This window comes from Saimiri boliviensis, chromosome 3 (assembly GCF_048565385.1).
Source record: "Saimiri boliviensis isolate mSaiBol1 chromosome 3, mSaiBol1.pri, whole genome shotgun sequence".
Taxonomy (NCBI): Eukaryota; Metazoa; Chordata; class Mammalia; order Primates; family Cebidae; genus Saimiri; species Saimiri boliviensis.
In genome coordinates, this window is record NC_133451.1 from 24,931,792 (window position 1) to 24,947,017 (window position 15,226).

The following is a 15,226-nucleotide window of genomic DNA, read 5'->3' on the forward strand; positions in this document are numbered from 1 at the left end:
GCCCAGCGCTGAGGTCCCGCCTCTGACTCCACCCCTCCCTCTCGCCCCGCCCCTCCTCCTCGTCCGTCCTCCAAGGCCCGGAAGCGAAAGTCGCTCCGCCTCTTCCGAGTGGGGTCACGGCCCGACTGTTGGTAGCCAGGTTTTCCGAGAGTGCGGGGCGGTCGGCGGGTCAGGGCAGCCCCAGGCCCGGCGCCATGTCCCCGAACCTGCGCACCGCGCTCATTTTCGGCGGCTTCATCTCCCTGATCGGCGCCGCCTTCTATCCCATCTACTTCCGGCCCCTAACGAGATTGGAGGAGTACAGTGAGTGACCTCTGACCCCGCGCGGTGACCTGACCCCCCAACACACATCCCTCTCCGTGAGTTCCACGTGGTTCCGTGGAGAGAACCTGGACGAGAGTCAGGGAGAGCATGGGTTCGAATCCCGCTGTGTGTAGCTTTGTGACCCTGGACAAGTTGCTCAACCTCTAGGACCCTCAGCATCCTCATCTATTAGTGATTAACTACATCATTTATAATAAAATGCCGAGCCTCCTGTGAGACTCAGGTGGTCATGTATATGAAAGCAGTCGACGCTAAGTACTAGTTCATAGTTACAGTTAAAATTCACTGAATGCCTATTATACGTCAGGTTAGGCATACTTTGGATCGTTTGATTTGCACAACCTCACCTTGAAGTATCTATGTAAAACATACCCATTTTACAAACGAGGGCACAGAGGCTCAGAGGTTTTATAACGGGCCCAAGGTCACACAGCAAGTAAGTGGCAAGGCAAATATGTACCACCCCAGGCCTCCGTCCAGAGTCTCCTGTGAGCACGCAGGCTGGGAATGGTGATTTGGGAGGCAAATGGAACCCTGATTACCGTGAGTGGAAAGGTGCTTTTATTGCACTTCATTTCCACTCCCGAAGATGTTTTTTGAGCGGGACCTTTTCAAACCCAAACTGTTAACCTGGGATTTTTAGATTTTTTTCTCTCCTTTTCCCTCAAATCGTGTTTCTAATTCAGCTGGCTTCCTTCGTTTTAAGCCGGTTGCTCACATGGTAATGGTGAATCTCCTGGGAGTAATTTTCCTTCTTAATCATTCCAGTTGTATCACTATATAAGCCAAACTCTCCTTCCTTGAGACCGATATCTCAGCAAGGATTGGCACTTTGATACATCTGAAACCATCTGTCAGAGAGAAAATATTAGGCATTAGAGGCTCATTTTGTTCACCAGGAAACCTGAATCATCTTGAAGATGGAAGAGGGCCAACCCTGCCCCTTGGGAATATTAACGGACATTGAACGCTTGGCAAATTCAAGGCGAAGTCTCCAAACGATCTGCCCGTTACAAATGTTACAGCAGTTGGTTTCTGGAGGCAGAGCCTTTTAAGTACACACTCAGATTTCCCTGTAGCTTCTTTTTATCAGCCAAGACTGAAATGGCGTCTGTGTATTCTGCCTTCCAGCTTATCTGCATGCACCATGCGTGGGAATAAGGTGGGCTGTGTGGAGCCTATGGGATCTATTTTCCTCATCCTTCACTGGACGCCTGCCCCAGGCGATCATATTAAGGCCACTAGAACTTGGGACAGAGGGTCTGTTTTGCATCCCATTGGAAAAGTCAGTTCTGAAGACTAGAGCTGTGATTCTCATCTAGGGGTGATTTTGTCCCTCAGGGTATTTGGCTCAATCTGGAGACATTTTTGCTTGTCACAACTTGGGATGGCAGGGAGTTGAGTTTTGCTACTGGTATCTTGTGGATAGATGCCGGGGATACTACGACACTTTTTGCAGTGCATACAAGACAGACCCCGTGACAAAGAATTCCCCCGTTTAAAATTCAAGTGGTGCTTTGGTTGAGAAACCTTGCTTGAGATGAGATGGTCAAGATATGGGCCATAACAGGCTTCTAGAGATACTCCAGAATCTGTGGCTGTCTGAATGCCTTGAGACAGACAAATCAGGAGATGTTCATCTGTAGGTGAACATTTAGTGAATGTAACTATAATATCTGCATTTTTAAATGGAAGACAGTCTATTGTGCCTTCCCACTTTCCTGTCCTTTTTTGGGGGGTGGGGGTGGAGAGTCTCACTGTCAGGCTGGAGTGCAGTGAGCTGATCTTGGTGCACTGGTCTCTGCCTCCCAGGTTCAAGCGATTCTCCTGCTTCGGCCTCCCAAGTAGCTGGGATTACTGGCTGCCACCACCAGCTAATTTTTGTATTTTTTGGTAGAGACAGGGTTTCGCCATGTTGGCTAAGCTAGCCTCAAACTGCTGACCTCAGGTCATCTGCCTGCCTTGGCCTCCCGAAGTGCTGGGAGTACAGGTATGAGTCACCGCACCCGGCCTCTGGTTGCTCACTGCAATCTTTGCCTCCCAGGTTCAGGTGATTCTTCTGCCGCAGCCTCCTGAATAGCTGGGACTCCAGGCTTGTACCACCATTCCTGGCTAATTTTTATATTTTTAGTAGAGACAGGGTTTTGCCATATTGGCCAGGCTGGTCTTGAACTCCTCGCCTAAAGCCATCTGCCTGCCTCAGCCTCCCAAAGTGCTAGGATTACAGGTGTGAGCCACCACACCCAGCATCTGATTCTTTAAACATGTAAATATTGCTGAACAGGTAATATTTGTGGGAAGCCAGACACCTATGTCTGGTTCTCTTCTAAGCACTTCCTTATATATATATTAACCCATTTAGTGTTGCTAACAGCCCTTTGTGGCAGTATGCACAAAGGCATACTGCTGTATGATCATCATCCCCCATTTTATATGTGAACAAACTGAGGTGTGAAAGAGTTGAATTATTTGCACAAGCACTCACAGTTGATGAGTCACGGATCTGGAACTTAAATTCGTATCCTTAATCCCTAAACCAAGAAAGTATACTGCTTCTGGAAGGGAGCAAGAAAAGGCAGTGAGGGATATGAGCGTCTACATAGCCTACAAGATGAATGACCCTCATGTAAGTTACTTCACCTCTCTGAGCCCTGCCTGTTGCTTTGTCTGTAGCAGTGTAGTTCACTGGAGTGAATTTACAGGGTTTGGGGTGAATTAAATGAGGTAACAGATACGAAACCTATTATAGTCTTATATTAGACATTTTATTAAAATGTTTACAAAATAATGAGCCACAGGGCAGGACTGTGAGATGTGTAGATTTTAGCAGGTGGATAGGCCTGGAGCTGACTGACCTGGCAGTAAACTAGGGTGAGGTTTTCATCATCAGGTCATGAGAACCCACTGTGTGGTCAGAGCTTCACCTCATTCCAACACATTCACCTAGCATTTATTTAGCATCTCACTCTCTTTTTTAAAAAGAAACCTGGGCCAGGTGCGGTGGCTCATGTCTGTAATCTTACCACTTTTGGAGGCCAAGGTGGGCAGATCACCTGAGGTCAAGAGTTTGAGACTAGACTGGCCAACATGGTGCCTGTCTCTACTGAAAATACCAAAAATTAGGCAAGCGTAGTGGCGGGTGCCTGTAATCCCAGCTATTCAGGAGGCTGAAACTGGAGAATTGATTGAACCTAGGAGGCGGAAGTTGCAGTGAGCCAAGATCACATCCTTGCACTCCAGCCTGGGCAACAAGAGTGAAACTCAATCCCCCCACAAAAAAAGAAACCTAGCAATCCCTAGGTCCCTGGCACTGTGCTGGGTGCTGGCTTCACCTAACCAAACTACCTGGTCAGTCACGTTCTCCCATCATGCTCTTCTCACCCTTGTCCTGCCCATCTCCCTCCGCTCATTCCTGGGACTGAGCTGCTTCCATTGTGCCCCGCCTACTACCCATTCTCTACCCAGCAGCCACAGTGGTCTTTTCTGGTGACTTTTGGTTGCTGGTTTCTATTTTATTTGCATTTGTGGTCATAGAATATGGACTATATGATTTCGATCTCTGACACTGGTCAAGATTTGCTTTGTGGCCTGGTACAGGTCAATTTTTGTAAATATTCTCTGTGTGCTTGGAACAGTGGCTATTCTCTTGTTGGGTACAGCATTCTGTATCAGTGTATATTAATTACAGATCAAGCTTCCTAATTCTGTTTGTATTTGGATGTCCTGCGGCCATGTTATTAGGTATATATATTCTAAAATATTCTGGATGATTTTTTCTAATTATCATTATATAAGAATTCTCTTTATCTCTACTGTTCCTCCCCATCTATATTTTATCTGATTTTATTGTGCTCCAAGATTTCTTGGTTTTTTTTTTTTGAAACGGAGTTTCACTGTTGATGCTCAGGCTGAAGTACACTGGCACGAGCTCAGCTCACTGCAACCTCTGCTTCCCAAGTTCAAGTGATTCTCCTCAGCCTCCCAAGTAGCTGGGATTACAGGTCTCTGTCACCACACCCAGCTATTTTTTTGTATTTTTTAGCAGAGATGGGGTTTCTCCATGTTGGCAAGGCGGACCACCTCAGTCTTCCAAAGTGCTGGGATTACAGGTGTGAGCCACCACGCCCAGCCTAGATTTCTTTCGTATTTTCCTAGCTTACCTGTTTCTCTCCTCATACATGCGGCCTTTGTTTGTCCTTAGGTGAGTATCTCAGAACCAACATAAACCAGATTTTTTTAATCTGACATGATAATCTCTTGTAACTATTGGATCGGATTCATTTTCATTTGTTATGTTGACTGATATATTTGCATTTATTTTTCTCACCTTATTTTGTGTTTTCTATTTCTATGCTTCCTTTTTTCTTCTTTTCTGCCTCAAGCCTTCTTTATTCTTCTCCCTCTACTAGTTTGAAAGGTTTAAAATCTGTCTTTGTTCTTTTGTAACTAAAGTTTAGGGTTAGCCAGTATCTTTACCTTTGAACAATGCAAGGTCCTTATGATGCTTTACCCTCGGCCCATGCATCTGACATAGTATTTTAGTCCTGCCTGCTGCCCGTTACTCAGCAAATCAGTTAACACCGTCACTATTTTATGTGGTCACTGATAGTTTACCTTCACCCGGGTTTGTTACTCACCGACCCTTCCTACATCTCACTCCTTTCCAGGTTCAGTTTTCTTCCTTCTTACCTACATCTGTTACTGTTTCTTTGGTACGAATTTGTAACTGGGAAACTCTGTTTTTGTTTGTTGGAAAATCTATAGAACTCCAGGGCTTCCGCTGTGGTTTTTGAAAAGTTCGTTATACCATTTGTTCTCCAAGTTTGATCATCTCACTTGCTGAATTACAGTGCTGCAATAATCCTTTGGTGTCCAGCCACGCAGAGTTATTAAAGTATAGTCGTGTGCTGCGTCATATTTTGGCCCACTATAGACCACGTGTATGACAGTGTTCCCATAAGATTATCATGGTGCTGAAAACTTCCTCTCACCTAGTGATGTCCTGATGATCCCGACCCTGTGTGGGCCTAGGCTGATTTATGTGTTGTATCTTAGTTTTTCACACAGAAGTTTAAAAAGGAAAAAATAATTTGAAAATAGATGCCTATACAATAAAGATACAAAGAAAATATTTTTGTACCGCTGTACATGTTTGTGTTTTAAGCTAAATGTTATGATAGGAGTCAAAAAGTCTTAAAAATTAAAAAGTTTATAAAGCAAAAAAGTTAGCTGAGGTTAATTTATTACTGAAGAAAGGACTTTTTAAAAATAAATGTAGTATAGCCTGCCTGTCATCCTAGCACTTTGGGAGGCCGAGGTGGGAGAATCACAAGGTCAGGAGATCGAGACCATCCTGGCTAACATGGTAAAACCCCATCTCTACTAAAAATACAAAAAATTAGCTGGCCATGGTGGCACGTGCCTGTAGTCCCAGCTACTTGGGAGGCCAAGGCAGAAGAATTGCTTGAACCTGGGAGGCAGAGGTTGCAGTGAGCTGAGATCGTGCTGCTGCACTCCAGCCTGGGCGACAGTGGGAGACTCTGTCTCAAAAAATAAGTAAATAAATAAATGTAGGTTAGCCTAAGTGTGCAGTGTGTATTTAGTCTGCAGCAGTGTACAGTAATGTCCTAGGCCTTCAGGTTCACTCACCACTCACTCACCCAGAGCAATGCCCAGTCCTGCAGGCGTCATCCATGGTAAATATCCTATATGGGTGTGCCATTTTGAAAACCTTTTAAGCAGCGTTTTTACCATGCCTTTTCTAGTTTAGCTATGTTCAGATGCACAAATCCTTACCACGTGTTACAGTTGCCTGCAGTATTCAGTACAATACCATGCTGTACAGGTTCGTAGCCTCAGAACAATAGGCTATATCACATAGCCTGGGTGTGTAGTAGACTATGACGTCTAGGTTTGTGCAAGTACACTCTGTGATGGTCGCACAACAATGAAATCGCCTAAGGACGCATTGCTCAGAATGTGCTCCCACGATTGAGCGACACAGGACTGTAAGTAAGAGCAGTGATCACATTCGCTCTTTACAAGCACCACTCTGATTGATTGCATGTGAACTAGAAACAGGAAGGGTCAAATCTGGGGACAGGAAGGCTAAGGACAGGAAGGCTAGGTACAGGAAGGCTCTATTTCCTATGACCTCAGGGAGAGGTGACTGTAGCCTAAACCAGAGTTGTGGCTATGGGAGTGGGGAGAAATGATTGCATTTGGAGCCATGTTTAAGAAGCAAACTGGTGGGTGTGGTGGCTCACACCTGTAATCCCAGCACTTTGGGAAGCCGAGGCAGGAGGATAACTTGAGCCCAGGAATTTAAATCAGCCTGGACAACACAGCAAGACCCTGTCTCATTTAAAAAAAGAAAGGAAGTAAACTTTGCTGGGGTTTGTGGTTGATTATTCACAGGGCAAAGAAGGAGAATGGCACCCAGTGTTCCGGTTTCAGCAGCTGAGGCGGTGGAGGTGCTGGTCGTTAGCTAGAAGACACAAGAAGGAATTGCTTTTAGGGGTGAAAAGACAGGTTAGTTCACTTTGGGGCATTTAGGTAGCTTTTGAGGTTGAGGTAGCTCGTGTGCTCTTGGAGATTTCCCATAGACAATGGGATATACCAATCTGGGGCTGCGACGCTGGATATGAACGGTAGCTGGAGGCGGGGCATCATCTGCACGTGGCTGGGAACCAGGTCACTGCGGTAGGTAAGGATTCCCAGGCAGCATTCAGAGATTGTCAGGGATAAGCTGGTCCAGGACAGTGTGCGGGAGAACACCAGTGTCAGAAGAACTGAAGAACAGGCAGTCAGAGGAAGAGAAATGCCCTCCAAGGAGACTGAGGAGGAGTGGCTAGACGGGATTAAAACCTGGAGAGGCTGCAGCTGCAAGCTCCATAAAGACAGCTCTTCATGAAAAGGGAGTGTGGTCAGCAGGGTTAGGCTGCTTACAGACAGTAAAAGAGATAAGTGAAAATATCTCTTCTATTTAACAGAAAGAGGTTAAAGTGATTGGTTATATTGTTAAACACGCTTTCGGTGCTTTGGAAGTAGGCAGAAGGCAGGTTGCGGTGGATTGAAGAGTAACTAGTGTGTAAAGTTGACTATTTAAAGATGTTTGGCTGTATGCAGAGGAGAATGGTAAAGTCATATATCCAGTAGGTCACAGGGTCTGGGAAGACTTTCGTTTTCGTTTTGGCTGGGCGAGATGGAGGGCCAAGAAAGTCTTGGACAGAGAAAGCTGCTGGAAAGAGAAGACAATCTAGAGTGGGAGGTAGCGTGGGATCCTGAGCTCAGGTAGAGGAAAGAGCCTTGGACCAAAGGCAGGGCACCTCTTCCACCTGCTCAGGAGGAAGGATGACGTGGATGCTGCCATATGTAGGTTTGATGTGGGCAAGTTCTTGGTACTTCCAGGTGACGGTGTCTATTCTCTGTGATACAGGAAGTCAGGTCATTTATAAGTAAGAGACACCAGCTCTGGGCCAGCCTTTCCCTCCTTGGAACACTGTCTTCCCTGGGCCTCTCCACCATGGAAAATCCTCCTGGGTTTGCTCTTTTGCTCCTGCCTTTCAGCTACTCCTGTTAGCATTGCTTGTTAGGTCTTCCCTTCTGACCGTCCTTCATACATTTCATTCCCCAGGATTCTGAGACTACTGGGCGGAAGCCCATCATTCTAGGATGGACGGGGCAGAAGCCTAGTCCCTGAGAACTGGGTTACTAGTAAAAGCAAGACTCAGGGCCAGCAACTGGTAAGGCAGACCGTGTACAGCCAAGTGTCAGATCAGTTTGGGCCCTTTAGCTGTGTCAGCATGGGTAGGGGGACAGGTAGTTTCCAGGGTCTCTGCTGGAACAAGCAGGCAGGCAGCAGAAAAGAAGAAGCCTGCTTGGGTGAAACAAAGCCAAGGAGATCTTCCATGGTTGCAAAGCAGGCAGCCACTATCACCAGACTGCCTTACTGGATTTCATTTTGGCATTCAGTGTGATCTTCAGCTCTTTCGTTAACTCAGCAAGGCTCTCCTAAGTGTTAGATGGAGTACAAGGTCAGTTCTGTACGTGATAACTCAAATACTGAAATGAGTGCTGGGCAGATGATGGCATTAGTGGGTCAGTGACCCAAAACCAGAAGTCTGGGTACAGTTCTGCTGTACTTCTGGAGGGAGTCCCAGACGCTTTTCAGCTTTTACCCTGTTGGCATAGCCTGTTTTGTCTCAAAAGGCCACAGTTAGGCAAGAGCACAGTTAGGCTCATCTGTCTTTGTTTCCTGGAGCTAGACAGTGACCCTGAATATGGCCTTTTATAAATAACATGCATTTGAGGCCAGCTTGTGAAATGAGACAGAATAAGATCATTTTCTGTGATCGTCTTCATTTAAAATTTTAATTGGATGTTCAGAAGTATAAGAACATAGGGTTTTGGCAGAAGGAGCTTGAGCTCATTTTTGTCCCCTCATTTAGTGACTTGTCCAAGGTTACTCAGCACGTTCGTTGCTGCATGGACACTAGACCCTAACTCCCTTGACATTGCCTGTACTTAATGCCCTGTCTCACAATGCCTTGAGATAGTAAAGAATGTTTAACAGCCAGCCGAGTGCAAGGCCGTGGGGGAGGGCTGTGAGGCCTCAGTCCTGCTCCTTCTCAGCCCTGTTCCATTTCTGCTGCGCCTCGCTGGCCCTGCCCGATAGGATGCTGTGTCCAGGCAGGACAGGGTCCTGGAAATCATCTGATGCAGAAGGAATCCTTACCTTGTAAGAGCATTTTCCTTATTACATGTCAGGCATTTAGAATATGCTTTTCATTCCTTTCACCATATAATCGAATGAAATGTACAGGCAGACTGGGTCTTGTTTTCCAACTGGCATTGCACAGTTCCCTGGATTCAAACAGGCTCTGGTGAGGAAACAGACATGTTTACACTGTTGGTAGGAGCGCAGTGCTTCAGGGGGTCACATGTTCCCCTTCAGCCAACTGGGTCACACTTGCTCCTGTGGTCATATGGCGTCCCCTCAGCCTCTGGTTCTCTCTTGTCACCATGTCCATTTGGTCCTCTTCAGCCAACTGGGTCACACTTGCTCCTGTGGTCATATGGCTTCCCCTTGGCCCCTGGTTCACACTCGCCACCAGTGAACCTCCAGTTCCGGAATACCCCAGAGGCAGGTGGGACGTGTGTCTAGGTAACAGCAGCAACATGGGTGCACTGAAAAGCTTTTTTGAAAAAATAATTTTATATTTGCTCCTTTTTAAAAGATAGCTACTTTGAAATAACCACCATGGAATAGTCAGAATGGGGTTGGACTTTCTTATGGGTGTTTTACAGTTATGTAAAAAGAAATTCAAGCTTGGGGAGCCTGAGGCAGCAGAATCGCTTGGACCTGAGGGGCAGAGGTTATAAGTGAGCCGAGATCATGCCACATTGCACTCCAGACTGGGTGACAGAGCAAGACTCCATTTCAAAAATAAATAAATAAATAAATAAACTCAAACTGACCAAAGATTCAAGAACAGTGCAGTAAATTTCTGTATTATCCGTCACTTTGATGCACCAGTTGTTAACATTTTTCTCACATTTGTACATATATACAGACAGTTATATGTACCATGTGTTGTAATTATTACTGTTATTTTGCTGAACTATTTGAGAGTAAGTTGAATACATCGTGAGCTTTCATTTCCTAAACACTTCAGCCTGTGTTTCCGAAGATCCAGGACGTTCTCTTATGTAATCACAATACAGTTTTCCAATTTAGGAAATTTAATATTGATACAGTGCCGTTACAGGTTGAGCATTTCTCATACACAAAATTATTAAAAACAGTGTATAAAATTATCTTCAGTCTACGTATATAAGATGTATAGAAACAAATGGATTTCATGTTTAGGCTTGGATCCCATCCCATCTTGTTATATATGTATGCAAATATCCCAAAATCTGAAAAAAAGATCCTAAATCCAAACCAGTTCTGTTCCCAAACAGTTTTGGATAAAGGATATTCAACTTGTATGGAATATACAGCACACATTCCAATGTTGCCATTTATCACAATTCATGATGTCAGTTGCTTTTATTTTATTTATTGTTTTTCTTTTTTGAGACGGAGTTTTGCTGTTTCATCCAGGCTGGAATGCAGTGGTGCAATCTCGGCTCACTGCAACCTCCACCTGGCCAGGTTCAAGTTCATTCTGCCTTGGTCTCCCAAGTAGCTGGAGTTACAGGCACCTGCCACCATGCACCGCTAATTTTTGTGTTTTTAGTAGAGACAGGGTTTTGCCACATTGGCCAGGCTGGTTGAACTCCTGACCTCAAGTCATCTGCCAGCCTCAGCCTCCCAAAGCGCTAGAATTACAGACATGAGCCACCGTGCCCGGCCGAGTTGCTTTTATTTTAACCGTTTATATTGGCAAGAGGAAATGGGGAGGTAGGTTCCCGTTATACCTGCACCAGCTTTCATTTGCTTTTTTATTTTAGGTTTCTATGTGCTGGTCTGCCACTAGAGCACCCTCAGTGAGTAATCTGAAGACTGCTGAGGGAGCTGCGGCTTGGGTATCCTACAATGTGTGCATGTTTATAAATGTTCAAGTAACGAGTCACACAGTCGATTCATTTCCCAGTGTGGACATTTAATACAAGGATATGTTTTTGCCTTCAAAAACTTAAACATTATTAGGTAGATTATTTTACTACCATACAAAATTCAGCCAGTCTGCATGTATTACTAGTTTTAATAATACACTTTGGCCCCTTGACTAGAGATAACAATCCTCAATTAAAACTGCAAATCACACCGCTGCCTTAGCACCAGGGGGCAGAGTCGGGCTTGCTGAGACACTGCAGTAGGGAGTTTTTTTTTTTAACCCAGTGTTCCATAGTTGGGTTTAAATCATTTCACCTGTGATAGAAATGTGCTCACTGCTGAAGCTGTTAATAAGCTTATCCTGACTTGTTTACGTAGTTAAACCCCTGACTTCTGCCATTACCCCATTCCTGAGGTTTATATACATTTGCTGTTTTCCAAAGATAGGGAAATAGAAACTTACTGTCAACTTCAATCAAGACGCACTGCTAAATCATGAGGGACTAGTTTCTGTTTTCCTTTCAGCATGTTCTGCATTCACAAATAAAGTGTCTTTGTGTTATGTCATGAATTTACATAAGACTGCTTTGGCCTAAGAGTATTTATAAAACATTAATGGATTAAAGAACCAGGGGAGGTAGATAGGATGCTAATACCTGGTTATCATCTGGTAGGAACTGGCCCAGCAAAGTGGTTTAAATTTCCTGACCAAGCCAAACTGCAGAGGTGGTTGCATTAGGACAAGGATTATAAAGAGATTATGGGCTATTTAAAATAAATCTTCAGCTTCTCTTCAGCCTCATTAGCAATTAGCAAGAAAGTGTGAAGACAGGGATTCCTTTCTCTTCACTTGGTTTTCCATTGCATCGTAAGAGGCTAGAACACAATTAGGCCTTCTGTCCTTGCCACCAAAAGTCAGCTTCCTTTGATGTTTGGCAGCTGGCCAGCTTCTTTTGCTTTGCAGTACCTGCCTCTTGGAGAACGTGTTTGGTACACCAGGATGTCTGATTTTATTAAATCTCTATGTCGAGAACGCTTTCTGATAATGATTTTTAAAAATTCAAATCTCCCCTCCGTAGTATCAGAAAATAGACCTTTTAGTTAGAGAAAATGATTTCTGTTTTCACTCCTGACAAGACTGATGACTGTGGGCTTTTACATGTTGGCATCTTCCAAGAGCATGTTCGAGACGTCCATAGTTTGAGACTTAAATGTTAATAGGGTGGTGGGGCTCAGTTCAACAATGATTTAATATCTTAAGAAATTAGAACACCTCTTTTGTTATTTCAGAAAGCCCAACACTTTAGAGGCTCCATAGTATCCACTCTAGATGGAAGAAATCTTTTGGTTTCTCTTGAGAGAGTCTTGGTTGCCATTTACCTGCTACTTTTCAGAGAGGAACAGTGAAACCATTGGGTAATTGGCCTCAGTACCCTGTCTTCTGTCTGTCCCTCTTAGACTTGGATATCAGGACTCCCATAATCCCCATTGCCCAGTGTTTTATTTGCCACAGCAAAACTTAGTATTGATAAAACTGTCAGGTGGGCCATTTAGGATTGACTTTCTGTCACATGACTAGAGAGGCAAGTTCAATGAATATTAGATTTGACCAAACCCTGTTTCTTGTACCTTTCTGTTTGTGTAACTTTATGAGAATCCAGAGGCCAAAATAAAGAAAATGCCCGATACTAAATAAGAGCTAAATGTGGATTTAAAGAAACACTGTCAGCCTGATTGAAACAAAGGTCCGATTACAACATTTAATTACTATAATTTAGTGGTAAACATCCTTTGGCTCTAAGGCTTTTTCCTGAAAAGCTGCCATTTGTTTGTCAAGATACTTAAAATAATAACTCTTTGTTTTCACAGACCTTGGGTTTATTCTAAACCACTTAGATGTGTCAGAGCGCTTTAAGCCCGCAGATACGAAATGCCTGGTCTCTCTTGGCCCTCGCCTGTTGGACATCTCCAAAGAGACTGGCTTAGTTGCTGTCACTACAATGCGCTTACTAATTGGCACAGCACCTGCAATCAATTAGGGAAGCTTCAATTATCCAAACCAAAGCCACCCACCCAAAGATTAATTTTCTGCTCTATTTCCTATCAAAAACATGGCATATTTAGCTCCGAGTCTAGTCCTTCAGTGGAGCGCATTTTAGACATAAAAACTACACGGTTTTCTTAATTGTACTTGTTCCTTCAATTCAGCAGCTTTCCCCTCATGATACCACGCCCACCAGTTCTTTCAAAATTGTTCTTTTTGTTGTTGTTGTTTTCTGGTCTTTCCAAAATGCTGAGATCATAGAGAGAAGATGTTAGCTGGGGAGCTTTTCTTTTGAAGTATAGATTTCTTTATTCTTTTGAAAATGCCCAATCTCTCTTGCATTATAGGATCTAACTTCCACAACCTAAAAGCTTTGCATAATAGCATATCTGAATTTAACAGCACTCATAAATACTGTTTTCTAATTGTCCCATGTCATTGGCTCATGTAAATACAAAGATTTCTCCCTCCCCACCCCCTTGTAATGAATGATTTTTCTCTTGTGCTTCTCAGAGAAGGAACAAGCCATAAATCGGGCTGGAATTGTTCAGGAGGATATACAGCCACCAGGTAAACTGGAAAAAAAAAAAAAATCAAAACCAAATCTCATTTGTACTATTGTGTTGTGTGGTTTGTGTGTGTTTGCCTTGGCATGGAGAGTGGGAAAATGCCTTTTAGTTTAGAAACAAGATTGTGATTTTGCTATTTATTTCTCAACAGTTGCCATTCATAGATGCCACCCAAGACTTCCTTCTAATATTTCACTCCAGAAGACTTTTTTCTCATTTGCCCGGTTCCTCTTTCCCATTTGATAAGAGGGCATAAAAATGTTAACAAGTGTGTGATGAGATTCGCGACGTGAATAGCTGTTTGGCACGTATTTACCAAGCACCTATTTAAACACTACCCTCATGGGAAAGGAGTGTTGACTTGTCAGCTATTGGTATTGATGTGGGGTTCTGCTTTGCACAAGGGCTAAAAAGCTCCCTTTATGGCTGAATGGTTAGTTCCTTTAAGAGGATCCAAGTCAGCCAAGAATAAGAGGTTTCCCATTTATTCACCAAAGCTCTTGTAATCTGTGGCAACGTTCTTATTTATTTATTTATTTAACTAGGCCAGATGTATGTCTTCCTGTTATGGGGCAGGTCCCTTAGGGCTGCCATGGCTTCCCAGCCATTTAGTGCCAGGGTTCCGGCGGCCTGTTGGCACCATCTTAAACTACACTGTAAATTGCGCAACTCAATTCTGATGTCATTTTGTTTGTTTGGGGTGGAGGAAAGTGATAGGGCATTTAAAAATGAATCCTGTGTTTTGTTCCTGTTTCTTTCCATAGGGTTGAAAGTGTGGTCTGATCCATTTGGCAGGAAATGAGAAGGCTGTCACCAGCCCTGATTTAGAAAGGAGATTTCTTCATACTTTTATTCTACATGGAATACAGTCACCTCACCAGAGAATGGCGGCTGGAGGAGAAAACTCTGTAATGCCATAAATAAGAGTGCTTGTAATAAAAGACTGTGCACAAGGATTAATATGTCCCTTCTTAAGTATCAAAAGAACTCTGGAACAAATTATACCATTAGGAAGGTTTTCATGATTCAGTTGATTTTCCAAAAATGAAGCTGTCTCACCCAGCTGGGTTTGGAGCAATCTGCTTATTATTCTGTCGTTACCACTTACCCAAGCGAGCTGTGATATGAATACAAGCAACCAGTGGGCTCGGGAAGGTCTGGGTCTATTTTGCCATCTTCCAGACAAGAGATTTCAGTCAAAAACTGCCATGCTGAGCTGCCTTATAGAGCTCTTTGAAAATGTTCAAGTTGATGAAGCTCTTTGAGGACAAGGTACTTCGTGGTGTTTAAGAATGAACAGCTTCACCACCTCATGCTGAAGATTGCGCCATGTTGGAAAATAAATATGAAGCAGGTCAAACTGGATGCATACACTTGTGTAGAAATCAATAATCAATTAACAGAAGTGAAAAATACATATTAAAATGATTTATTTCTACTTTGCAATGGTGTCTTTTTGTAAATCAGCTTTTGTAAAGCAGTTAATTATAGTGCCAGGAAGTACAATTTGACGGGATTATATTTCACTAGATAGCTGGATGTGGTTCATCTGTTTGTACTCCGGTAAACATTTTAGAGGTAAATAACACATTTGTTGAGACAAATATTGAATGTTGATTCTCTACCAGTACCTCACTGGGTACTGCAAAGATGCAAGTGAGAAGACAGGTCGAGTATCCCTTATTCGAAAAAGCTGGGGACCAGAAGTGTTTTGGACTTCAGATT

At 43.7% G+C, this 15,226-nt stretch overlaps 1 protein-coding gene across 1 annotated transcript; it reads left to right on the plus strand.

Annotated features, from left to right (window-relative positions):
• Positions 1-86: 86 nt before the first annotated feature.
• On the plus strand, positions 87-14,939 carry SMIM20 (small integral membrane protein 20). Its single transcript, XM_003927492.3, has 3 exons — positions 87-303; positions 13,446-13,502; positions 14,266-14,939. The coding sequence occupies exons 1-3, from the start codon at positions 195-197 to the stop codon at positions 14,301-14,303; spliced, it is 204 nt and encodes a 67-aa protein (XP_003927541.1). The 5' UTR covers positions 87-194; the 3' UTR covers positions 14,304-14,939.
• Positions 14,940-15,226: the final 287 nt, after the last annotated feature.

Excerpts from the sequence above, each read along its gene's own strand:
- SMIM20 (XM_003927492.3), top strand. The coding sequence starts at position 195 with ATGTCCCCGAACCTGCGCACCGCGCTCATTTTCGGCGGCTTCATCTCC. Across the intron at positions 304-13,445 it reads AACGAGATTGGAGGAGTACA|AGAAGGAACAAGCCATAAAT; the intron begins GTGAGTGACCTC and ends TGTGCTTCTCAG. Across the intron at positions 13,503-14,265 it reads GGAGGATATACAGCCACCAG|GGTTGAAAGTGTGGTCTGAT; the intron begins GTAAACTGGAAA and ends TTCTTTCCATAG.